Here is a 25,070-nt window from a genome sequence, read left to right as displayed (position 1 = left end):
TTACAATACGCTTTTCAATATTAGACTGATTTCAGTCTAATATTTCTAAGTTTAAGATTTCAACTGGTGGCCTTTATTAATTGTTTAGACAGTAAAAAATAAGGCCTCAATACCTCAAGCATCCTTCAGACAAAAAGACACCTAATGACTGATGGTTAGCGTGATATGATGGCATGATGCCACCGTGACTCTAGCCACTTTTAGCTTTGTCACTGGGGCCACATTCGTGATGTAACCAGCATCACTCACAGACACTTTCCATTCAGCCCATGCAGCAGATGCCCTTAGAAGGCTGGGATGTCGTTCTCCAGGTTTTGCAGTCAAAGGCCAGAAAAGTGAACCATGGCATTGGGATTCATTGGCTTGAATAAGGAACATTTACTCAGTCCATGAAGTGAAGTGCAGTGACTCTGGAACCTTCTGATCAGAGTACCACATACATCATAACATTATCATTTAAATAACATTTGGCCTTTTAAACACGCTCTTAAAAAAGGCATTTCTTGTAAAATCTTCAACTCAATAGTAACTCATGTTACTACACAAATAAATGAATAAATAAATACTTGGGCAGCGTGGTGCAGGAGGTAGAGCAATCATCTTTGGACCCAAACATTCCTGGTTTGAAGTGTTGTTGAGCAAGACACTGAACCCCTTACTACTCCCCTGTGCTGGTTGATGGCAGCCTGCTGCTCATGGTTCATCCATGATGGGTTAATTTCAGCGAATGAATTTCCCCATGAGGGGTTAACAAAGGATAAGTTATTATTAATTTAAAGCTGTTATTTTGGTTGTATTTTGTGATCTCATTTTGGATTCAAATTTTTATTTGGACTGTTGATTTGATCAGATGGCAAAAAGAACAGTGTGAGAACGCACCTTGTTGTGGTTATTCCTAAGAGTCGTTGATGTAATCATCACTAATTTACACAGGATAGAAAAGCCTAGGACATTTTTCTAGGAAGTTAGGAAATTTATCCCATGAGCCTTGAAAGTGCTCCACTTAGTAGTCTTAAAAAGGTCTGTGAATGATGGTAAACTTGGAACCAGACATTCTAGTTTTGCTTGCAGGAATGATTTCAAATGTATTTGCATTGTCAGCATCCTGCAGCTTGAGAGATTAATTTGAATTTAATTTGATGCCAGTTCAGACCCAAACATCACATGTCATACAGGATCCTTCACCAAGAAATTAAAATACATAACTTCTCCCAGCTGGTTGAAGAAGCTCAAGTAGCTTCAGAATTTGGCATACTGAATGCAATATTGAAAATTTTTAGAAAACCTTCTTCTTCATAATAATTCTGCTTGTCAACTGGGATGCTATTTCAAAAAAGAATCTAACAGCACAGGAGGACTAAAAAACACGTAATAAACCATGAGGCCTGTGCAAGAATTCTTTTGGTTCACTCTACCTCCTGAATCATTTTGGAATAAGTATGTTAGAGAGATGAGATGCTGATCATGGAGTTGTGTACGCTGAGTTGTGATCCAGAGGGTCTCCAGGGAAGCAGTCATCTCCTTGCCTGCACTTCCTGTGGCAGCTACTTCCTGTCTGTTTCCTCTTTGATGGCTAACACAAAAGAGATGTTTTTTTCCTTGACAAGGCAGATTTCCATGAACTCCAGACCGAGAACTATTATAGCTTGATCTTCTTCGAAAACGATTTTTTGATTATCAACTAAAGCTTTAAAATGTAATGCTTGAATCTTGAATGAATGAAATCTTAATTAACTTATGATGAATATCAATGAACAGTTTCCTTGTTCTTCGAATATTGCGTAACAATTTTCAGATATTAGTTATGTATTGTACTCCGAGATGCAGATACTTGGTTAAAGGTAACCTTACAATTAACTTACATGTAATTAACATAAACTTTGTGACAGTTGATAGTTTTACATAAACTCTGTTAGAAAATGCTGGCAGGTTTGTTATAAAGTAGTTATTGAACTGTTTTAAAAAGTGCCTGCTGCTTTAACAGTGTATCCCTTTTCATCTTGGGGCATGGGGGGTTCACTAACCATAGCCACTGGAAAACTGCTGAGGTTAGATCACAAGTTGTATGTTTCTTATTTTGAGACGAAGCATTAAATGTTTTATTATTTTGTGCTGTTTTGTTGCGCCTTGTTGACCTTTTGCTTTTTTTTGAATTTATAAGATGGAAGAACTGAGACTGCACCTTTAAGACACATTCCTTTGTTTCCCTCAGTGTGAATCAAATGCAGTCAGAGAGGAAATGACCTCACAATCCGAGAATACACACACTTGTACAGGAGAACATAGTTTTATGAACATGTGTCACAGTAAACACACACACACACACACACACACACACACACACACACACACACACACACACACACACACACACACACACACACACACACTCTATGTGACTAATGTGATAAACGTGATACAGAGGTGGAGTGATACATAGTTTGCAGTGAGGACTGGTTTGGTATGTCTTTGAGTCAGAAAATGTGGAATATGGCACAATACTGTATGTTGATGACAAAAGGAAGGAAACGGAGTGCGCGAGGTGTATGTGCACGCACATTTGTTTCTCATTTTGTGGTGATTTTAATCTCAGACTAGTGGTTAAAGTGAGGCCTGGATAAATGCTGATATATTTTTGTGATCTTGGATTATCTACTTTGGGTGGATGAAAGTCAGTTTAATGGTCTGTAGCAAAGAAAACTTATGTATAGCGTAAATGAGTCCGAGTATCTAACTAGAATATGAAGCTATTAAGATATTCTTTCAAAAACAATTTGGTTTATAGAAGTGCAAAAATATGTAGGGTCTTTGTTTATTTTGCCTGAAGTCTTAAACAAGCTTTTTATAAGTTGCAAAGATGTAAGTTGGAAATGCAAATATGTCTGCCATTCAAAATTGAAAAGAAAGGCAATACCAAACAGAAAGAAACAAAAACAGAGACAGTAGAACACTTACCATTCTTAGCTTTTCAAAATAGTTTGAGCATGCATATGATAACAGCCTGCGTTAGCCTGAAATATAGGTTGCAGTGATGATAGTCAGGTAGCAATGTGAAAACAACAAGTTTGAGTTAGTCGTATGCATGAAGCTGAGGCATGGCATTTTAGCTCTCTAGTATAGGAGACAAAGTGATAAGGAGAAGACAAGAACTTCCTCAGTTCAAAAGGTTCCAAACATAACAATAATCCATCTCCTCTCTCCATCCATGTATCTTTCTCCATGTTCAGATCAAGTACCAGAGGAGTTGGAGGAGCCTTTCTACAGGGACCAGTACAACCAGGAGCACCTGAAGCCTCTGGTTGCATGCCTGCTTCTGTCCGCAGAGCTCTACTGCCGTGCAGGAAGCCTAATTCTCCGGAGCGATGCTGTCAAACCTTTACTGAGACACAACGCTGTCATTCAAGCTCTTGCTCAGAAAGGACTTTATGTCACCGATCAGGACAGACTTGTCACTGAGAGGGATCTGACCAGCACACCCATCCAGATGGTTAGTGAAGTCTGAGGAAAATGTTTGAATACAGGGGTATCAAACTAATTTTAGCTCAGGGGCCACATGGATGGAAATCTGTTCTGAAGTGGGCTGGACAGGAAAAATCATGGCATAATATTTCTATTCTCCAAAAATTCCTGCTCATTTTTATGCTTTGCAAAATAATCTCATGGGCTGTGTTAAACCCTTTTGTAGGCCTGATCCAGCCTGTGGGCCCTGAGTTTGACACCCCTGGTCTGATATATCAAGTCATATTTAGGAATTCCTCTCCAGTTGGGAAATTCTAAATATTGCTTCTCTGCTTTTGTGTTTCTCATAAAGAAAACAGTGCTACTTTTGCCATTTCCTTTTGCCAGGCTTGTGTGCTAACAGTTTCATACTCTTATTCAAACTAATCTAATGAAATATAAGAAATGGAAGATTGAAAGATGCCTGTGTTTTATGTCTACAGATAAGATGATACACTTTAATTTGTTTTTGTTAAAACATTTTGGTGGTTTTAGTCCTTGATTCCAACTTTTCATGTGCATAATTATATATATATATACATATATATATTTACATTAAAATAACACTAAAACCACTGTAAAGACCTGAGAATTAAGATGATCATCAAAGCTCTAAAATGTATTTGTCTTAAGTTTAGCCAACCAGCTGCCCATAACAGAAGCATGTAGAGTTACAAATGATAAATTAGTATGTTTCGAAAAACACGATTACCACAAATTTACTTTCAGCTTGGAGACAAATACATATCTGGATATCATTTTGGGTATTGCCGCATCTTCCCCTCATATCTTCATAAGGGGGCATATGTGTGTTATGTGATAGCATTTGTGAGCAACGCTCCATGTATCATCCTGCTACACAGCTCTTCAAGATATGTCTGCTGAAAGAAAAACAACCGCTAATGGTGGGTTTACTATAACAACCTATTACACATGGTTCGGTCTCTGTTCTATTAGACGGCACTGGGCAAACATGTCTCAGCTTACTCAGGCTTAACACATAGTTGTGCTGAATGTTTCATGTTAATTTTACACAGTTGCATCCAGCCCTGGATGGAAGAACTGCGTTGCCCAATACTACTACTATCAACTACCAGTACTTGTCAGTTAACTTGTTGATAAATTGTAAAATATCATGTTAAATATTGAAAAAAAAACATTCAGAATGTCATTTTCAGATTCCAGCAAGATGTTCCATCATACAATGCAATGAATAATAATATAGGAGACATTGCCTGGACAATGTCTTAAATAGACTTTAGAAATGGTCACTAATTGTCTGTCAATTCTAAGTTAAAACGGCTAATTGTTTGTGCTCAGGATATGAAAGACAGATGTGTGTTATAGCCAAGTGTCCACACACGCACACACAAACGTGCACACGTTGGGAGACAAGGCACTTCTGTTGACGCAAAAAGGTGTCTGCATTGCAGTGCCACCTCTCCGCTCCCTCCCACTCCTGCTCTCACTGTCGATCTCACACTTTCTTCCCTCAACACGCTTGTCTTCCTCTCCGTCTTCAACTTACCTCCTCCACTGGAAAACACTCACTTCCCGTTATGTTCTCCGTTCCGCCCTTTTTTACAATTTTCCTTTTTGAGATAACCTCAGCAAAACTATTTTTACAAACTAAATGAATCAGTAGCTTTGTGATCTCCTGGATTTTTAATTTGGGGGATATTTCATCCAGCTTAGGTTGTTGCCAGTGTTTTATGGAGCTTCTGTTTAGCCTCTCCACCTGCTTTGGAGCTCTGGGGGATAATTCAAAGTCACTAGACATTTTTATGTGATCATTTTTTTGCTTGGTGCATTACCCAGTAGCTCAGGATGTCAGTGGGAGGCAGAGATTTGCAAGAGGGCTTAATGATCCCATGTTCTGTCAGACATGTGAAAATAGATATGTAGAGTGGGATCTCTGTGTGTGCATTTGGTGATTTACTCAACAGATTTGGAGACAACATATGTACTCCCTTCATGGAAATGACCTTCCTTTGGGTAACACACAGACCGGCCATCTGTTTGTCCCTACTGTTGTGCTGTGTCTCTCTCTAAGTTCACCACACTGGTAGAGAAAGGCACAGTATCTGGGCATATTTTCCTTTGATACCATCAGTCAGGCCAAAGTGGGTGCTTTTCTTTTTGGATCATTGTATATGGGCAGAGAAAATGACGACCTCATGCTTTTCCATGTAGAGTGCAATAGAAGAATAACTCATGTTGAGGAGGAGCATGGCAGTCTGTCAGAGGACGATTGGACATAGAGAATGAGAGAGGGGGATGATGGAGTTTGGGAGCTCCCATTTGGCTGCTGTCCAGGTGCAAGCAGGAAAGTAGAGCAAGAAATTAGAGGGAAGGGGGAAAGACAGATGAATGGCGAAATGCAATGAAAAGGAGGAATACAGAGGAGGAACAGGGAGGTAATGTCTTTGGAAGGTATGTGTGGCAGAGAAAGACTGAAAAACGGTTGCCTGTTACTAAAAGAGGATGAAGACGAGTAAATGGATGGAGAGGAGTAATGAGCAAGTAAGGTGGAAGATGTAATATGCAATACTGCAGCACAAAAGAGGGTTTGGGTCCCACACTGAGTGTAGCACATAAACAAAAGCATTGGTACCTCAACATTTCCTATAGAAACACATCAGAACAAACCTCCAAAGAGTTGCCCTTAAGACCGCCTCCAATTCAAGCTCCTCGTTCCCGAGTCACACTGCACTCCCGAGTGTGAGAACAGTGCAAGATGAGTTACAGAGCAAGAGCAGTTATTGAGTTTGATAGGAGAGGGAGAATACCTGTGCTCAGATATTGCATGGTGATTGCAAACACACACTTGAAAGAGTCAGACTTGTAGGTGTGATTTGTATAATATGAAGACTGGTGTCACTCAGATGTCCTGCAGTGTGTACCTGTGTTGAACTCACATATGGGATTCTTTACTCTGTCTTATCTATTTGTTTCAGCTGCTTTGTTCTTTCTAAATGATGCCTTTGATCAAGAGCACGCACGCATGCACGCACGCACGCACACACGCACACACACACACACACACAAACACACGCTCTGCAGCCATGGAACTTTAGTGAGAAATGACAATGAATGCTGATGCTCATAATGTGGATGGCTGTACTGCAGCTTGTTATGACAAGTGTCAGACAAGGTTTTTATCCTTATAAGGTGTCTGCTCCTCTTATGCATGTTATGCATGCTTGCACGTCTGCACAGACAGACCAAAAACCTTTGTGAGGATTAATGGCCTATGCAGAAGCTCTTGCACCACAGTGTATGCATGCAGGCTATTACTCAACTGCTCTATTATCAGATGATATTAAGTGCAAAATCAATATCATTTATTCTGTTTTGTAACTACAGATGCAATTTTACATGTGTTCGTTTGGCAAGAGAGAAATGTAGAGCTGTCCAATCCAGCGGTTTGAAATTTGTACTTTACTGATTACATAATTGAATCTGCTTTTAAAAAGGAATAGACTATTGATATGGGAAAAAAAATACTGAAGGCAATTACAGCATCCGTCTACCAATATATTCACTATCCCTCCTCTGCACATGACCGAAGCATCTCAGTCTGGCTGCTCTGACTTTCTCACCAAAACATCTAACAAGTGCTGTTCCTCGGATAGACTCATTCCTGATGCTATTCATCCTCGTCACTACCAAAGAGAACTGCAGCATACTTGACCTTATTAATGATTTAGGGGGTTTTATGAAAATGAGCTCAGAAAATTTTTAATCTCGGAGAAAGTTGAGTGGTTTCTCATGAAAGCTATGTCTACGAATCTCCATCTCCAACCTCAGCTGCTTGGCCTGCCTCCACACTCCCTGACACCGCCTGTTTCCTTGCCTGCCTGCCTCTCTTTCTGTGTCTGCTACTCCAATTTTGAAGGAAAGTGCACAGCATTTCATGTATTTCTTTCTCTATGTGTTTTATATCCACACAGGAATTCATGCAAAAATTGCAAACTCCATCAGCAGCAGACTGTTTGATACACAGTTCAACATAATACTGTGGCTAATGTGTGCATTAATCCCATATATGATATGTCAACCAGGCATTTTGTCCCAAAACATTTTTAGCTCTTAGACTGTCTGACAGATTGTATTTCTGTCCGATCTATCACCTTATAATAGAGAAACAGTTTAAGTGTGACATTAAAAAGAAATAATTTCTGAAGTAACAGACGCATGGTGTTCATGGTGAAGTACAAATTTTTTGTCTGTTAAATTTTATTGTGCAATGGCCATACGGATTTTATGATTCAAAAAAACAAGACATTTAGGGACAGGCTTTGATAACCAAATTGGCACATGAGATGTTTTATGTCCCATTTCCAGTAATAAGTCAAGGTTTTTAAAAGATAGCAAAAAAACTAGGCACCCACTCTGTTGAGGAAAAACCCTTTGTCATATCTGCAGTGGAAAAGTAGTGTTTAATAATGTTTTGCAATATTTAAAACATCTGCTTGAAAATGCAGTGGGTTTTTCCAAGGGCCAGGGCACAATTACCAACAACGTACATGAAAATAAACACAGAGGTTTCCTTGCAATCCAGCAGACTTTTATAGTTATGTTTTCATTTAATCAGAATAACACAGAAGCAGTTTCTGACGATTGCTGAAATATGCCAAGTACCTCATTCATTTTTCCCATACGAACTTTATTCACAATAGACATATTCATTTTGAAGATGCAGTATTAGAGCAGTTCAGGGTCTGTACACTGGACTGTCTCGTCATATCAGGGTAGGCGTCGATGCCAGCTCTGTGGTTATGAACAGAGACCTGTGCAGGCTTGAGTGGGAGGAGGTCCCACGGTTTGTTTGCATCTCTTAGCTCGAGTAATCTCGGTCATGGAGCACTTGACTTTTTGTTTGTTAAGCTAAGTTGCTCATGCACCGATTATTTGGGAAGCAACGGACACACATAAGCACTATAGCACATATTCACAGAGAACATGAGTGCTTTAGATTACCTGTGGCGTGACAGGAAGAGGAAGGGAAGGTCACACTGCCTGACTGGCCTGGCATGAGATTAGACTGGGCAGCAGATTCTTTGTGTCGGGGCCGATGGCTGGTAAAACCACTCAAATAAAGTGACTGACGGTGAGTGAGGTAATGTTTGCACCATCAAAGCAGTTCTATTGCTTGAAAATTGGTTTTAAATGTCACAAGGCCAGAGGCATTGTTCTAAAGATGAGAGTCCTTCATGAGAGCCAGTTTTTGCAGCATGATAAGAGTTAGTGAGGTAATTGCAGCTAAGGTTACCTCGCTCTACAACATTACATCTGTATACAAATCATTTCCAAAAAATAGACTTTGCTTGTCAAATAAAGAAAACTTAAATATCAAAATCTCGGTTTCTGCTACAAACACTTGAGTTTCAATGTCCTTGATTCGACCTCAATCCTTGTGATCCAGCACTGGACTGTACTTTTAAAAGCAGAGGGATCTCAACATTCCTAAATAAGACTCTCAAGAAAAGAAAAAGTCTCCAGGCTGTGCATCCTGTGTGTGATAAGTCATGCATTTCAACACCAGTGACTGCAGCAGAAATTTGTTTACACAGGGATTTCTTTTTAATTAACAGCCACAAAGTATTTTTTCTTTTACAATCCTGACATGAAATGCAGTATGTGCTGAAGTTGTCGGAGGTCAACAGTGATGAATGGGTTGATTGAGTTTGAGTATCTGCAAAGCTTCTAACCCTGATGTCTGTCTTTTGTTTGTTTGTTTGTTTTCTTTTGTTGCATTTTGTTTTTTTTTAACTCTTAAATCAAATCAAAACAACTATTTCAACCTCAAGACCTTCATTTGTACAAAACCAGCATATTACACTGTAGTGTTTTTATAAATATTAATGACTAAGATTAGCCTAAACGTTGGTCAGGTATGAATAAATCTGATAGATGATAGATAAGTGTATAAACTTGATATTGTTCATTTGCAAGGAATAAGTTGGTTATACGGCTTTCGAAGTTCAGTGGTTTTGAAAAGGTGCCCAAAAGGGAGTTGTCAGAATGTTGGGACTCCTGATATCCCCCAGAGCAACTAAAGCATACAAGCAATATTAGATCAACCTTTGAATTGATTGTGAGACTACATGTTGCTCAGAATCTTTTTTGTGGTAGCCTATTGAAAATTTTAAGGTCATTTAGTATGAGTTGATTTTTTTTTTGTTTTGTTTTCTGCCCATTGTAATTAATGGATTGTTTAGTTTTTTGGAGGTGATGAGATTATTTTGAAATAGTAAGATATGGCATTGTCTCATATTTTTAAAATGAATTAAATGAAATTTGCTGCCATTAAGAGAGTAGATAAAATTACATTTGAAGAAAAAAAAAATGTTGGGTGGGCTTTCTGTATGGAGTTTTGTAGGTTCTCCCCCACATGCCTGCTTCGTTTCTCTCTGGTTTCCTCCCACAGTCCAAAAACATGCAGCGGGTCGATTTGACAACCAAAATAGTTGTATGTTGAATGTTATAATGTATGCTTTAAGATGTATGAATGAAAGTGAATAGAGGTTTGTCTCTATATGTGGCCATGTGGTCAACTGGCCACCAGTCCAGGGTGGACCTAATGTCCAATGAGAGCTGAGATAGGTTACAGCATCGCCACAACCCCATATGCAGGATAAGAGGTATAGATAATGGATGGATGAATAGTTTCTTTTCTTCTGTGGAGTTTTTCGCAACCTCACATCACAAATTATGAGAGAGTTTGGATTACTGCAACGACGGCATAGTATATAATGACAACCTGATCGATTCTTTGGCTCTTTTCAATAGGCTGTTCCTGCTTTGTGTTTCCACAGAGTTCACACCTGGCCCTCATAGATACCCTGATGATGGCGTATACCGTGGAGATGGTCAGTGTGGAAAGGGTGATGTCCTGCATCAACAGATACTCTTCCACCGATGTCTTGCAGAGTGACAGACATGTGCAGGAGCTGCCTTATGATACTGAGGATGCGATCACCACCTGGATAAACAAGGTACAGGCACACGCTAGCCTGCAGTAATGCACTTATTAGCAGATGTTATTTCTCATTTCACTGGATGAAAAGTGTAGACATCCTAAAGAACTGGCAGTCCAGCTCTTTGTTTTACTCCGGATATAGAAGACACAAGAGGTCTCGGAAAATATGTCAGCAACCAAATCCTCCCCAGCTGCTTCAGTCCTAATGTGTTTGCATGAGATGAAACTGAATAAACTGGCAGCAGCTACATGTAATCATGTCAGAGATTCAACCTCTTGTCCACTAAAGCAGAACTGGAAGTCAGGCTTTGAGATTTAAGCTTGCAGTTTAAATTCCAAGTCTCTTTGATTGACTCTTTACTTACTGTAACAATTTACTGGCTTTTAGTTACTTTAAGTTGCTTTTAGTGATAAACAGTTTGTCTCCAAAGGCACTGTTGGCCCAATTTAAATTTAGACAGAAAAGAAACAAGACTCTGCAGAGTCATAGATTCTCATAGTCAGCAAAAGGCAAGAGGATACACATGCAGAATTCATTCAGAAACATGCAGAAATCCACACGGTGCATTGTTTTCATTGTTTTGCTCTTAGGCATTGAAGAGCCTTGTTTATGCCTTTGTTTTTCTCCAGGCAAGATTTACTTACTGTTCAGAAACCCTTTAAAAACAGACACGCAATATACCTATATACTGTTTCCTTTAAGGGAAAATACAATAACATGTGTGTCACGATAAGTTATTTTCCTCTTATTTCCAGTTAAAGACAGATTTTGCATCAGTGGCAATTCGGCAAAGTTGGTTGTGAAATGCCAACCTTTGACTGTGGAGTCTCTTGTTTTCATGTTTCATGTTAATTTTGCCTCACTTCCAAACAAATTCATGATTGAGTCTCACGGTGTGCATTGCTTGTATTGAAACTTGAGCTTGACACTGCTCTGCGTGTCTCTCTCCAGGTCAATGAACACCTATGGGACATTCTTGTTGAAGAGCAGAAGCTGAAAGAAGCTTCCATCCATGAGTCACCAAAAGTAAGAAATCAAACTCAGTCCTAAACAATGAGGTCAATATTACACATCACAACTGTTAATTTGATAAAAGGACCACTTAGCGATCCACAATGTGGAGATGATCATTTGATCTTATCGCGGAACTGAAAGTGAAGAAGCTGTCAGTGTTGCATAAAAGAAACACGACCTGCCCATACAGTAACCCTTTGTATTGTATTTTACTGTCTTATATATTATGACAGAAATTCTTTTCTCAATATCTTGGCCAGTGATTAGACATCCTGCTGAGACTGGCTAGAAATCAAGCTGAAGAAATATTGCAACAAGTGACCTTGGTAAAAGCAAAAAGAAGGCCAACATCATTTCATATTTCACTATCTCAATATTTCAAAAAGAAAGACCAGGGCAAATGTAACTTCTACAGTAGACCTCTCTTTCATTTCCCCAGTTAAAGCTGACCTGCCAGCTGTCCTTTACATTTACGATGTTACTGCACTTCTCATTAAACCAATGTTTAGAGAACTGCATTTACTAGGTAATATTAAAGCTTATTTTAGCTTAACTCAGTCTGTAGTAATGTAGTGGGCTAGAGTACACTTCATTTCAATGTAGAAGACTTCATACCTAAAGACGTTTAACTCCATCTAGAAGAGAAAAGAGGCCTTTTTATCTTTATTTTTAAGGTTAGACGTTTTATGGCATTGTCTTATGGGGACACATGCAAGAAAAACTGTCATATTGTAATATCTTTAGAGGAAAATAACTTAACGTATCCATAAGCCGTATGGCTTTACCACTATAAACTCATATATAAAAGTAATTGTACAAGTATTTATTCATTGTAAAAATAGCTAAACTACCTTATAGTGACTATTTTGCATACATCAAGGGAAGATATATTTAGCATCTGGAAGGTTGTTCAGTGGTACATTAAAAAATATAAATGCTCACTGTTCATAAATGATTATGCATTTTTGTCAGTGTCATTAATAAGTCTGTCCATTTGAAAATAGATCAATAGATCAATCTTTAATTGTTCATCAGTGTTTAATCACTCAAAATAACTTAACAAGTAAAATAAGAGTAGTGTCTGGTTACAGTCATACATTTGTTTTATTATATTTTATTACATTTATTTGGTTGTGGAAGTAACGATTGCTTGTCAACTCAAATCAAGACAATGTTATTTATATAATTGTCTCAAAAGGTGTTGCAATCAGTAAAAGTAATGACTCATAGATTCTTGATTTATGCATGAAAAGCTACCCCAACCTCCCCTGATTTAATGTGCGAGTTCAATTATTTACTGTGGATTGTCATAAATAGGGCTGGGGATCACAACACTGTAAGCAGGATTACTGAGACACTCAAGCTTCCAGCATTATGCAGCTATTTTATGAGCACATATGCTTTCAATTTATATTATTCTATTACTCAGAGGAGTTATTATTACAATGCCATACTGAGGCAGAGAGCTGCATTTTTCATTGGGAGATTTGATCTGGGCATTTCCTTATTTCCACCGATGTTTACGGAGACTTAAATGTACCAGTGACACTTTGTGGTTTATGAGGAAGTCGCTGGTTAATTGGTGGACAAGTCTTAGCAGCTCCTTTGGGACATTTCTCTGTGCGCAGATAAAGAGTCAAGCAATTTGTCTTTGGTCTTCATGCAAAGCAAGGATAATATACATAGGATCTAAAGTATTTTCCAAAATAATTAAATGAAGTCATCACTATTCAGCCTTGTTGAAAATACTTCAGGCTAGTTTTGTTTTTCTACTTATAGTTTATTCTGTTTTGCTTAATTGTAAGCTGGTCTCATATTTCATCTCCAGTTATTGCATTTTTAATGTTGTCATTTCTAAACTTACTTTTAAATGGGGTCATGAGAACATGTCCGTGTCCACACCAAGCCACACGCTGCCAAATAGTACCGTAAATTACTCAAAGCCTGTAACAAATCAGAGGAACACTCGAGCTCAGTCACAGAGCAGCTGCAGAAAAATGATGATAATAGTAAGAAGGCTGCTGTTGGAGTCAACAAAGAAATGTGCAAAGCAGAGGAGGAGAAGAAGGGAGACTAGAGAGGAAAAAGAGAGAACAGAAAGAGAGGAGGGCTAATCAGAACAAGGGGGATGATCTGGCTCTGACGTGGGAAGCTTGAAGGGGGGTGCTTTGTCAGCTGTAGCAGAAAGAGTGTCAATGACAAACTCAGACAGTGTTTTCATCCTTCAGGCCTCAAAGTTATGTAAGAGGCCTTCCCCTCACCAACATAAAGCTGCTGAACGCAGCTCTTGCTCTTGTCAACCCTTGCTCCAGGGTTCCAAAATTGAGAGGATAGGGTGAAGTTTGATGAATGAAAACCTAAAACTCGACTGTGGTAATATGGAGATATGTAGGCGAATACATCTGCAACAGGTGACGACAGAAGTGAACAGATTGAAACTGTGATTCCGTTGTGTGTGTATTTGTCAATAAACCTTATAGGCATCATCCAAAGAAAAAAAAAAGTACCACAAGTAACCTGTCCATAATGGGTGAACATTATGGCCAATAGTCCATTATACTTAGTTATAATAGTATTTCCCCCAACATTCAAATGCAAAACAAATGGCGATAATGGAAGAGGATCTTTTATTGAGGCGATCTGTGCGCTTGCAGTCAGCTGCTCTGTCTCCTCTGCGCTCTGTCACACAGTCCAGTCTCTGCACTGGGAGCTTTAACAGAAGTCTATTCAGTGAAAAGAGCACAATTTCGCACAGACACACCCACTTATGGGTGAGCACAAGACACGTCTCAGTAACACTTGTCTATTCTGGGATGGTCTGAATAATCCGTAACACTGGTCTTATGACTAAGTGTTTAGCAGTTTTGTGTGGGAATGCTTGTTCTGAACATAGGTAGCCTACACACACAGTAATGACTTTTTCTAACTGCCATTATATAACTTTCTTTTGTGACTTCTATCCAGTGTTTTAATAGGTTCAATGATGTCTCTCTGTCAGAAAATATTATTGACAAGAGATTAAACTAAGACTCAAGCTGAAGTTAAAAAACAGCCACGTCAAACTTTTGCCTTTCATCATGCATTAATATTTGAAAAAGGAACAACTGGATTTCATATTCTTACAATATTGCCACTTTATTATTGTCTTGATATTTTTATTGCAAGTAAATATATTTTGAGCTGACGGTTTTTGGAAGCGAAGTTTCTACTGTGATGAAGAAACTACGGGTTTGTTAACTAAAAGTTGTTGTGCCTTCATATTTGATCTGGAAAAAGTTAGTGTCCCACTGGTTTGCATCACGATATCTTTGATTAGTAATCAATTTACAACACACTTTTTAGTTCTGTAGTCTAAAAATGTAAAAGTCTGAGACCAAAATGAATGAGGGACTAAATTAAAGAAAGGAAATCCACAACCAAAGTAAACCAGAGTTTAGAAGTTGTGTCGAAGATTAGAAAAAACAAATGTATACGATCAAGAACAAGAAATAACTAAAGATTGGATTTAGATTTTCAAAAAGTTAAAGTTATATTTTTGAAACTCAGATTTGTCATTTTTAGTTGCCATTTTTTGCTTTATTTAGGAAGCTTAGAAATATCGATAGGTTTTGCAATGTAATGGCATTTGTCAAAAAAATAGATGTTTTTAGCATACTTCTATTTGTCCTCAGTATGCATTATATCTTTTTTTGTGAGTTTCCAGTGTTGTCCCACAATCAAAGTTTAGCTGCCAAATATTTAGCCGCCTGTTGCTCTAATGCCTCTCCCAATCTCCTCCGCTATCCAATCATCTTCCACCATCCAGTCTCCCAGCAAATGGTACTGGAGATTAGTACCTGTAAGTCCAGCCAGTCTGAAGAATGCACCTTCACCAGACACCAACTTCCTCCTCTACCTAACCCAATACTTGTAACACACACTCGCACGATCATATTTTATCACAGGTCTTTGTGTCTGGTAACAGCATGTAGCCCTGAGCCCCAATGCACCTTGTTCAGATGACTACTCACTCCAACCCTTGTTCACACATGTCAAGAAATCAAACGAACAATTCAAATTTACACTGATTTTATTTCCGTTCCAATACAATCTATGTGGTTGAAACAAATGCAAGCACAGACAAATAGGCCTTACATATAATTTCTTAGTTAAACACTATGAATATTAGGACACGTTGTATCATTCTTGTTCATTTTTAGGCAATGTCTTGCAGAAATCCTAGATTTGTTTAAAATTTGTCTTACCTGATGATTACTTATGCTAACATACATGTGGTCCAACACTGGGACACCTATTCTACATTACAATGCAATGAGATAAAATTGACTATTTATTGCCATTGAATGAGAGTTGCTGAGGTTACACTTGCTTCGTGTCCACCGTACAAAGCAAACGTGAACATGGATAAACTGAGATTAAAAAAGGCCTAAAGATATATGGAGGAATGTTGTCTCTTTGGATATTACTGGCCCACATTGACTGTAGGACAGTTGTCAAACTCGAGTGATAGCCTGACATAGACTTTTATTCAACTCTAAGTCATTTGTAATGTCAGCAGCAGCACTGTATCTCTGTTCTGCCACTGAACTGAAGTGTATTTATGCTGCTGCAAATAATGATGACATTCATTATTTGGTGGCCTCTGTTAAAGAACTCCCCCCTCCCCAAAATAGTCAGAGATGTGTATTTTTTACCTCTTTATGTTGGGGATGCCTCAGTAACCCTTACCCAATTATGTGCATGAATAATTGAATATGCATTATTTAAGTTGCGCCTGTACCATCCTGCGTCTGACATTCCATCATACCCCTGTGTCCGTGTCTGCGCGTTTCTGTGTTTGTGTGTGCGTGCGTGCCTGTGGTAAAACGTGTTTCTAAACAACCAAAGAGATGTTTGCACCAATCCACCCGGATGACCCATAAAGGTAACTTCTATGTTTCATCGCCATGGTTCCAGACTCGCTACCGTAGAGAGCATGCTCAGCAGAGGAGCATCCCAACGCTCCCCCTCGTGGAGAATCTTCTGAAGGACAACACAGATGGCTGTGCTCTGACGGCTCTGCTGCACTTCTACTGCCCAAAGGCTGTCAAACTGGAAGGTGGGTCCTCCCCCCATAACCACATACACATGCTATCTGCGCACACTCTGTATTTTATTCCAAGTCTTTTGAGGATACTGAAATAATGATCACCATTTGATAACATCAGTTCACACTGGTTGTCTTGGAGCTTAGGCTCCCTGACGACAGTTCTCTGTGAATGTAGCTTTGATGAGATTTGTTGTTTCAAGGCATCAGTGAGTCAAAGTCCAACTGAAATCTTTATCATCATATTCAAGTCAATTACATATTTTTTCTGATTTTATATATTAACAAGCCATGATATTGGTACGATGAGGACTGAAATAAGATTCAAAGGAATGAGATGGGGAGGGAGGCAAAGTCTCAGTCCTCTCTTCTTAAAAAAGCCCAGGGCGAGGTTGTGATTGGTCACAAGCTGTATGTGACTAAGAACTGTTGGAGGAGTGGCTGACTACAATTTCAAAGATAAACAACTCTCTTGTCAGTGTTCGGAGGGCCTCAGGAATAAATGAAGTTCACAGAGAGCGAAAACATGTGGTCCAGATGTGAAAGGGAGCTGAAAGGTCTTATGTCTGCCAGTAGGATTTACTCAAAAAATTACAATATAGTGAAATGCAGCATGACTCCACAAAACTGAGTACTTATGGCCCAGGCATTCAGGGTGTTCCTGGAGGAACATCAGGGGAGGAAAATCCCGATGATTCATCCAGAAAGTTGTGTCAGGGAGTTCAGATTAACAGCTGCAGTGCAAAAGTAACTTTCTTATCTGGACTTTTTTTTAAATGTGCGTTATCTTCTCTGTCTTCCTGTCTGGATTTTGCTTTGACCCCTCCCATAATTGAGCAGATGTCTGCCTCAAGGAAACAATGTCTCTGGCTGACAGTCTCTACAACCTCCAACTGGTGCAGGAGTTCTGTCGGAACAACCTGAACCACTGCTGCCACTTTAGTCTGGAGGACATGCTCTATGCACATGCATCAATAAAGGTAGGAAAGCAAATATTCACATATTTAAACTAGTGTTGGTGAAGGTTTCTGTTCCTTATTTTTAAAATCAAATGGGGATTTTACTCATGGAAAAGCATAGAAGAACAGTGTTTGGGTGAATAAGGACAGCAAGGGTGGGGAATTACAAATGGGCAGAAATGAGTCATGCAAGGAAAAAGTGAATAATGATTTTGTGTGTTGCAAGTTTGGCTCTTGCCGGGGGTGTTACAGAGTCTGAGTGTGTGTGCATGTATAACAGAAGACGTAAAGATCTTTTTTGCCAAAGTGAGTATGGCTTAACAGCAAGAAGAAATGAAAATGACCGCCTGTGTGTGTATGAATTAGAGTTTTTGCCGGCCAAATGTCCCCACCCTTTCAAACAGAGGACAGATTCTGCTCAGAGGAGATTCACAGTCCTGACCCGTCTCTGCCCGCCTCTTTTGCTCTGTCACTCCTCATCAGTTTCCATCTAACAACTAAAATCTGCTACGTTAACAGTTAATACAACCACTGAGTTCAAGATGTGTTTTTGATTAATGAAAGATTTGCTGTCCAACTTTAAACAGGATCTCTGTACCATCAAAACAGTAGAAGCTGCACAGCCATGATAAGTGAGCAGCAAGCACTGAGTGCAGTGACATTTAAATTCAAGTCAGAGGCTTGGGCTTTTCATGCTACTAAACAAAACAGCAGTGGGTTTCCTCAATTTCTCTTCTTCCCTCTGGTTTTCTCGTTGACCCCATGGTTTATAGTGAGTTTGTATTGCCTGGATTATGCTGCTATTGTGTCGGTAGTGAAAGGATTGGAGGAATATGATCTTTGAGAGACTGTCCACTCAGACCTTACTCTACCCACTGATTCTTAATATGCAGGTGTCTGTTCATTGAGGTTTGACATTAAATCACAAACAAAGTTTCAAAATGGACATGGAAAAAAAATGTAGAAAAGTATTGTTAGTATTGTTAAATATCCAATGTGACAGCATTTGGCAAATTACATTTTATACAACTTGAAATAGACCAGTGTATTCCTTGGCTGATATCAGCTTTTCATGGATGTAGTATATCCATACTGTATTGATTGAGCTGTATTTTTCTCTCATTTTCATCTGTCTAGGCTTGCGGGGATATTCTGACCACTGCATGAATGCATTTGTCCGTGAGAAATGTACTCACACTATCTTGTTGTTCTGTCTATGCTTGTATGACTTGCTTGAATTAAACTCTAGATGGTGCTGTTGGCTGCCCTCAGGGCCATATGTCTTAGTTTGACCTTATACTAATCAGAAGATGATGCATCTACTGACATTCCATTACAGTACATGTGCACATGTATACATATATGTATATATACCTCGCTGAGGTGTCAAAAAGCAGTCTGATAATGGGGATGCTGCTGTTTTCTTTAGAGACGCAACTGAGTAGAGAGATGCACTGCATAAAGAAAAAGGCTATGCGAGTTATTTATAAATAACAACGTGCCTGTGTTTGTGTGTATGTGTCTTGTGTGTGTGTGTGTGTGTGTGGGTGTGGGTGTGGTCTTGCAGAGTAACTTCCTGGTATTTATGGCTGAACTTTTTTGGTGGTTTGAAGTGGTTAAACCCTCATTTGTGCAGCCCAGAGTGTTTGACCCAAATGGTACAGTATAGTTTCACATAACATCAGCATGCTATTTTTTCCATTACAATATCTATGAGTATTAAAATTTGGTACTGTAAACTGTAGTACATGACGTAAGATTGTGTCTAAATGATGAGTCAAATTTCCCCCTTGCAGCTCATGAGCCAGTAACATCCTGTAAAAATATTGTTCCTGTGACCAACCCAGTCAAACAGAGCTATGCAGAAAAATCTGACAACCCAGAAAATATTCCTGCAGAAGGTAAATATCAGACTTTTTGGTAAACGGTGTATGCTAGTAGATGTGGAAACTAATTGCAAGTTTTAAGTGCTCATGAAATCTGAACTGTTACAGATATATGCTGTAATTTCTTAGTGTATGAGAGCTTCACACCATAAGTATCCAGTGTGGTCTAATAAGCTCATAGTTGAATCAATACATTGGATTAGATTTATTTAGCTTTTTCTTTTGTATGAAGCGATTGATAGATTGACAGACAGACAGACAGACAGACAGACAGACAGACAGACAGACAGACAGACAGACAGACAGACAGACAGACAGACAGACAGACAGACAGACAGATAGATAGATAGATAGATAGATAGATAGATAGATAGATAGATAGATAGATAGATACTGGGTGGAGGTCGTTTCCTAATATGTTGTTTAGATCTCAAACATATGTCACATATGTGACAAAAATCATTTACTTCGCAGTTGTTATAGAAAATATTAGGCTGAATTCTTACTTTCAAATTACATTCAAAGGCTTTGTTCAACTTGACAAAAAATTAGAAAGAACTACCTTATTCTTGAATACTGGAAAGTCCAGATTTTGGTGGCATGCTATTGAGTTCCTCTAGTGGATGATAGCCATATTGCAACTTTTCGTGTCATGTTGAGTTATTAACACAATATAAATGTCATTTGTGGGGTTGGAATCTTGAACTCCAGAATTTCTATATCATGTGCTCTCCGAAACAGGTGTGATGAAAAGATCTACCTCTATGTCTTACGTGGATGGGTGTGTAGGAACATGGCCAAAGGAGAAACGGTTGGTAGCGGATATCCACTGCTGAACTTATACGTCTGGAACTGATTCATTCATTGGCCTATATTTTTTGAGCTAATCCGTAATACTTGTGTAACAGCAGATTTCCGGTTGTCTGTCTCCCGTAGCTCGTCCTCCCGGGGAATCTCCTTTGAGATACCTCTGGATGGAGCCCCTATGGAGCCCTGTGAACCTCCCCCACTCCGCAGCATGACCCGCTCTGCCAGCAGTGATGGCCTTGGGTTCAAAGCTCACTATGCATCCCGAGGAGGAATCAAGCGCCACCTCTCCCTCATGCCTGTCAATGTTTATGGCCAGAGCCAGCACATACCAGAGGAGAATGAAAATGTCTCTACCACGAAACCCCTGGGGAGGAGCAACACATTCTCAATGAAAAACCAAAGCAGGTATGGAGGACTAGCATTGGCAGCTTAGTGAATTACTCAGTAACAGTGGCTGATCGCTTGATCAGCAGCTACATTGGAATCACCATCCTGTGACTTTTATTTGTAGACTTGAAGTAAAAGTACACTGTCATAATTGTTTTTTTTTATTCATCGATGTTTATTGATATATCTATTTTTTGGTTGACTGGCCTTGGGACTGTGTCAGGACTGAACAAGTTTTTTTCTGATAAGACAGTTAATGTTTTTAGTTAAGTTAGGGCTAAATGCATTTATTAATCAATGCATGATTCTTTCCTATGCTCACTGTTGCTAACTGGGCAGACTATCTAAGCTCTCGTGAATATCAGCCTTATTTGATATTATTATAGCTGACAGGAAAACAAATCAATATGAAAAAGTGAATCATCTGACTTTTGATGAATTTTTGCACTTTGTATGCAAGTAATGATCATTGAAGGACGAAATGAGTATAACCCAGAAATGTTTGCCAGATGCATCAGCAACGAGGAGTGTTCATTTTCTTTCAATGCAGTCATAAACAAGGATGGGTAAAATTTAATCATACAGTTTTGATTAATCATTCTTATTCCTCTTGGCCTTGCCAAAACCAAAATATTATTCCTTACAATTTCTTCTACATCAGTCTGTAAAGTGAACTCCTGTGTTGAATTGAAAGTTCAGTCTTTTACTTTTTACTAGTGTAGCATAGTGTTCCTTAAGGTCAATGGCAAATCTGTAATCAGATTTTCTCATATATTTCTTACTTTTTTCTGTATTTTCAAGAGGTACTTGTTAAGTAAATCATGCAAACTGTGCACTTTAATCCTGCAAGTAGCAAAAGGATGATCCACACAATCTAAACTGGATTTACTATTGATTATATACTATGTTTTCCCTAGGTGCTCCAATGGAGTCCTTCTAGATAGTGGCAGCAACTCTAACAATCACCATGATAACCATGGTGGCCATATCAGCCCTTCAACCCCACCAAGCATCGAGGAGGCCCTAAAGATAATCCACAACACTGAACGGCCTCACGCCAGCCTGGGCATGAAGGATGGAGATGGTGGCTTCTTCCTCCATTGTGCAGAGCCTTCAGAAGAATCAGGAGCTCTAAGTCAAGGGGGTGATCCAAGTTCATCCAAGTTGAATGACCATGACCCCAACTCTTTCTCCACCGATGACGCTGACACGGGCCTCCACGTGAAGACCGAGGACATCCAAAGTTTGGATGAAGATTCCTCTCTGAGAGACTATTCGGACATTGATCCAGAGTGTGAGGCTACAACTCGATCATGTCCACTGCCTAACTGGGCAGAAAGGGAAAGAAACTGTGATGGAGGACATGAAGGAGTCGGTGGCTCTAAGTCTGAGAGGGGAGATGGAATGGAGAGAAGCCCCTGCCCAAGTTCAGCGCCTACGCTCCCTAGATCCCATACCCTGAGCCCTGCTTCGTCCTCCGGTGGCTCTGGAGGTGGTTTGGTACGGATGACGAGCTTTGCGGAGCAAAAATTCAGGAAGTTGGAGGGAAGAAGTAGTGGTGGAACAACACCAGAGAGTTCTGATCTCAACGTACCTTCGTTGAAGCCCATTGCATCTCAGGTTTGCATCATTCAATCGCTGCATCGTAGAAATACACACCTTTCTAAAGTGACAAGTAATTACCCTAAAGGCCGATATGCATCAAGATTGATCTTATCTTTACTATTTTTACTAGATCTCGACCCCACCTTTGCCAATCACTTCTCCTTCTCCAATAACAACGTCTCCCTCGCACCTGATAGCCACAGAGATGATTCAACTCAGGATGAAGCTTGAAGAGAAACGCAGAGCCATTGAAGCCCAGAAAAAGAAGGTAAACATATTCCTCCAAATGTCCTTGTGTGAAAATGCATGTTTTTCTTGCAAGTCAACATTATTTGATACTCTCACCAGGTGGAAGAAGCGTTTACGCGCCATCGTCAAAGAATGGGCAGAACAGCCTTTCTAAACGTTGTTAAAAGAAAAGGACTTACGCCTCCATTCAACAACACTACAGGTGGGTCTCCTTCCCCTGAACCGCTAACATTTGCCAGGCAGACGGGTCCGGGAAAGATGGAGCGGACAGAGAGATGCAAGCCGGATGGAGCTGCTCCACGGTCTCCATGTGAAGATGGAGGAGGTGGGTCACTGTAATGTAAATAGGACAATAAGTTGAATATCTTTTGGTTTAGGTTTGAGGAGTCTGAGAACTGGCCATTAAAACTGTTATTTTTAACAGGCATGACTCCTGGTGAAATCGACCTTGCAGAATACACACGCTCAATTGAGAGGCTGAACACATCACTGGGTTTCCTGCAGACTGAAATGCAGCGTTTGGCTCAGCAGCAGGAGAGAATCATGACAATGAGAGACCAACAGCAACATGCCTGGGTCATTCCTCCGCCAGCTCGATCGCCACACAGGTACAATTTTTATAAATACATAATAAAATTCATTTTCTGTTCTATCATTTGATTATTTCCATGCTTTTTCCGCCCTCAGGCAGCTCCGTGAGCTGCGTAGCAGCAGTCTTGCAGGCCGAGGATCAATTCAAGGATCAGTTGGGTCTTTGTCTCCCATTATGTCCTTGTCTGGGTCTCCCCGTCCTCTAAATCGCTCATCTTCTACCGGTATTAAACGGAGGCCAGCCTCCTTCCATGCCAGGACACCCCGGACACCACGACCAAACGATCTGAAGGTTACATCCTTTAGCCGAATGCTGAACACTCCCACCTCAGTGGACAGCCTTCCAAGACTGAGGCGTTTCACCACAAGCCAGTCTCAGACCAGCTCTTTTGCCTACCTGGGGCATGACGAGGGGCTGGTGATGTCCACGGACAGCAAAGATAAAAATGTGGACAAAGAGATGGTGGGAAACAGGAGTGCTGGCACTCACTCGCATCCCACTAGAGTGGCAGACAAAGAGAAAGAGAATGCTCAGGTGAAGAATGAAGGGAGAGATTCAAGAATTTCAGAGGTGCAGGTGTTATGTCAGCCCGTTTCTGAGGTGCAAGGGGCTGCGGCTGACCGGGTCAAGAGAGATCTCCAAGACAGGAGAGAGCTGGTGGAGGTGACTCTGACTGGGCCGAAGCAGCCTGATGGTCAAGCTCAGGATATCACAGGGGAGGGAGAAACTGCAGGAGATGTCTGTGGGGAAGAGCAGAAGATGTGTTGTGGATTCTTTTTCAAGGTGAGTAGCTCCTATGTTTATACAATCCTTTACACTCACATTAAAACATTATGTTTTATAGTACAATCACCATTATCATTTATTTCAGTATAATATATGGTGTGGACCAAATTCACACTGTGAACAAACTCTTTTTGTGGATGCCATTTCTGGAATGGAGAAAATTGATAACTAAAATGTTCAAGTTGAGCCTTGTTTGTCATTATTATAGGGCAGGGGTCACCAACCAGTCAGAGGCTAAGAGCCACAGTTTTTACCGTGCCGCAAGCCAGTCATTTTCAACATGAACACTATACACTGTCTCACAATCTCTCAGTTCAATATTCAGTTCATGTTTACAAAAAAAAAAGTTTTTAAATTATTATATATATATCATGGTTCATCCATGATAGGTTAACTGCAGAGAGTGAACTTCCCCATGAGGATTAATAAAAGTACACATTTTGTTATTATTATTATTGTTATTATTATTATTATTATTATTATTATTATTATTATTATTATTATTATTGTTATTATTATTATTATTATTATTATTATTATTATATTGTTATTATCAGCATTTTTTCTATTACTATGCATGTGGCTCAGCGGAACTTCTGGCATTCCTTATCCTTAACAATCCTTTTCAAATTTGGTTTATAGTCAGTTGTTGCCACTCAAAGCAAATCCTCACATGTGTCTGTCAGAACACATCGATGCTTTGATTTCAAATCTTTCAGGGTAGGAAAAAGAGACTTGCAGTATGCATGTATCTTAACTCAAATATTGACAATATCTTAAGCGCTGTCTGTTTGACATTTGGGTACTTTTCCATTGGCACACTTTTCCAGCATTCAATGGTCCCTTCTCTCAAAGCAGGTGTCAGTTGGTCCTCTTCACACAGATCGATCATCTCCAGCTCAGCGGCAGCCTCACCTGTGACCAGCGGGGGTTGCAAACAGCCTGTCTTTGCTGTAAAAAAAACACACAAACATAAAATTCGACATGAACATAAGAGCTGCGTGCGACTCGGGAGCTGCGGGTTGGCAAGCCAGTTATTGACAGATTGAGATGATTGTTTCTAGTTCATTGAATATCAGGGATCACTCCACATTTGATCAACAGATTGAAGTTATATCAGTCATCTCTTTTTATGCTTCATAATAACAAATATGTTTATAAAAAAAAGCTCACATTACCTAAGTAAATCAGAAGAAATAAAGGTTGCACTGC

The 25,070-nt window shown here is 39.6% G+C and overlaps 1 protein-coding gene across 2 annotated transcripts in view; it reads left to right on the top strand.

Moving 5' to 3' along the window:
• The window catches only part of camsap2b (calmodulin regulated spectrin-associated protein family, member 2b), a 37,754-nt gene that overhangs the window by 4,193 nt on the left and 8,491 nt on the right, over positions 1 to 25,070 (top strand). For both annotated transcript variants that reach the window (XM_086172303.1, XM_086172304.1), the window contains exons 2-15: positions 3,228 to 3,487; positions 10,320 to 10,499; positions 11,436 to 11,510; positions 16,455 to 16,596; positions 17,425 to 17,564; positions 19,111 to 19,201; positions 19,340 to 19,444; positions 20,171 to 20,240; positions 20,366 to 20,644; positions 21,544 to 22,246; positions 22,362 to 22,499; positions 22,580 to 22,805; positions 22,905 to 23,088; positions 23,168 to 23,855. In XM_086172303.1, coding sequence (XP_086028429.1) covers positions 3,228 to 3,487; positions 10,320 to 10,499; positions 11,436 to 11,510; positions 16,455 to 16,596; positions 17,425 to 17,564; positions 19,111 to 19,201; positions 19,340 to 19,444; positions 20,171 to 20,240; positions 20,366 to 20,644; positions 21,544 to 22,246; positions 22,362 to 22,499; positions 22,580 to 22,805; positions 22,905 to 23,088; positions 23,168 to 23,855 — 3,281 coding nt within the window. The remainder of the gene's footprint in view (positions 1 to 3,227; positions 3,488 to 10,319; positions 10,500 to 11,435; positions 11,511 to 16,454; positions 16,597 to 17,424; positions 17,565 to 19,110; positions 19,202 to 19,339; positions 19,445 to 20,170; positions 20,241 to 20,365; positions 20,645 to 21,543; positions 22,247 to 22,361; positions 22,500 to 22,579; positions 22,806 to 22,904; positions 23,089 to 23,167; positions 23,856 to 25,070) is intronic.

Source organism: Fistularia commersonii, chromosome 25 (genome assembly GCF_037954325.1).
Source record: "Fistularia commersonii isolate RoL2024-O1a breed Wild chromosome 25, RoL_Fcom_v1.0, whole genome shotgun sequence".
Lineage (NCBI taxonomy): Eukaryota > Metazoa > Chordata > Actinopteri > Syngnathiformes > Fistulariidae > Fistularia > Fistularia commersonii.
This window is presented reverse-complemented; position numbering and strand designations above follow the sequence as displayed.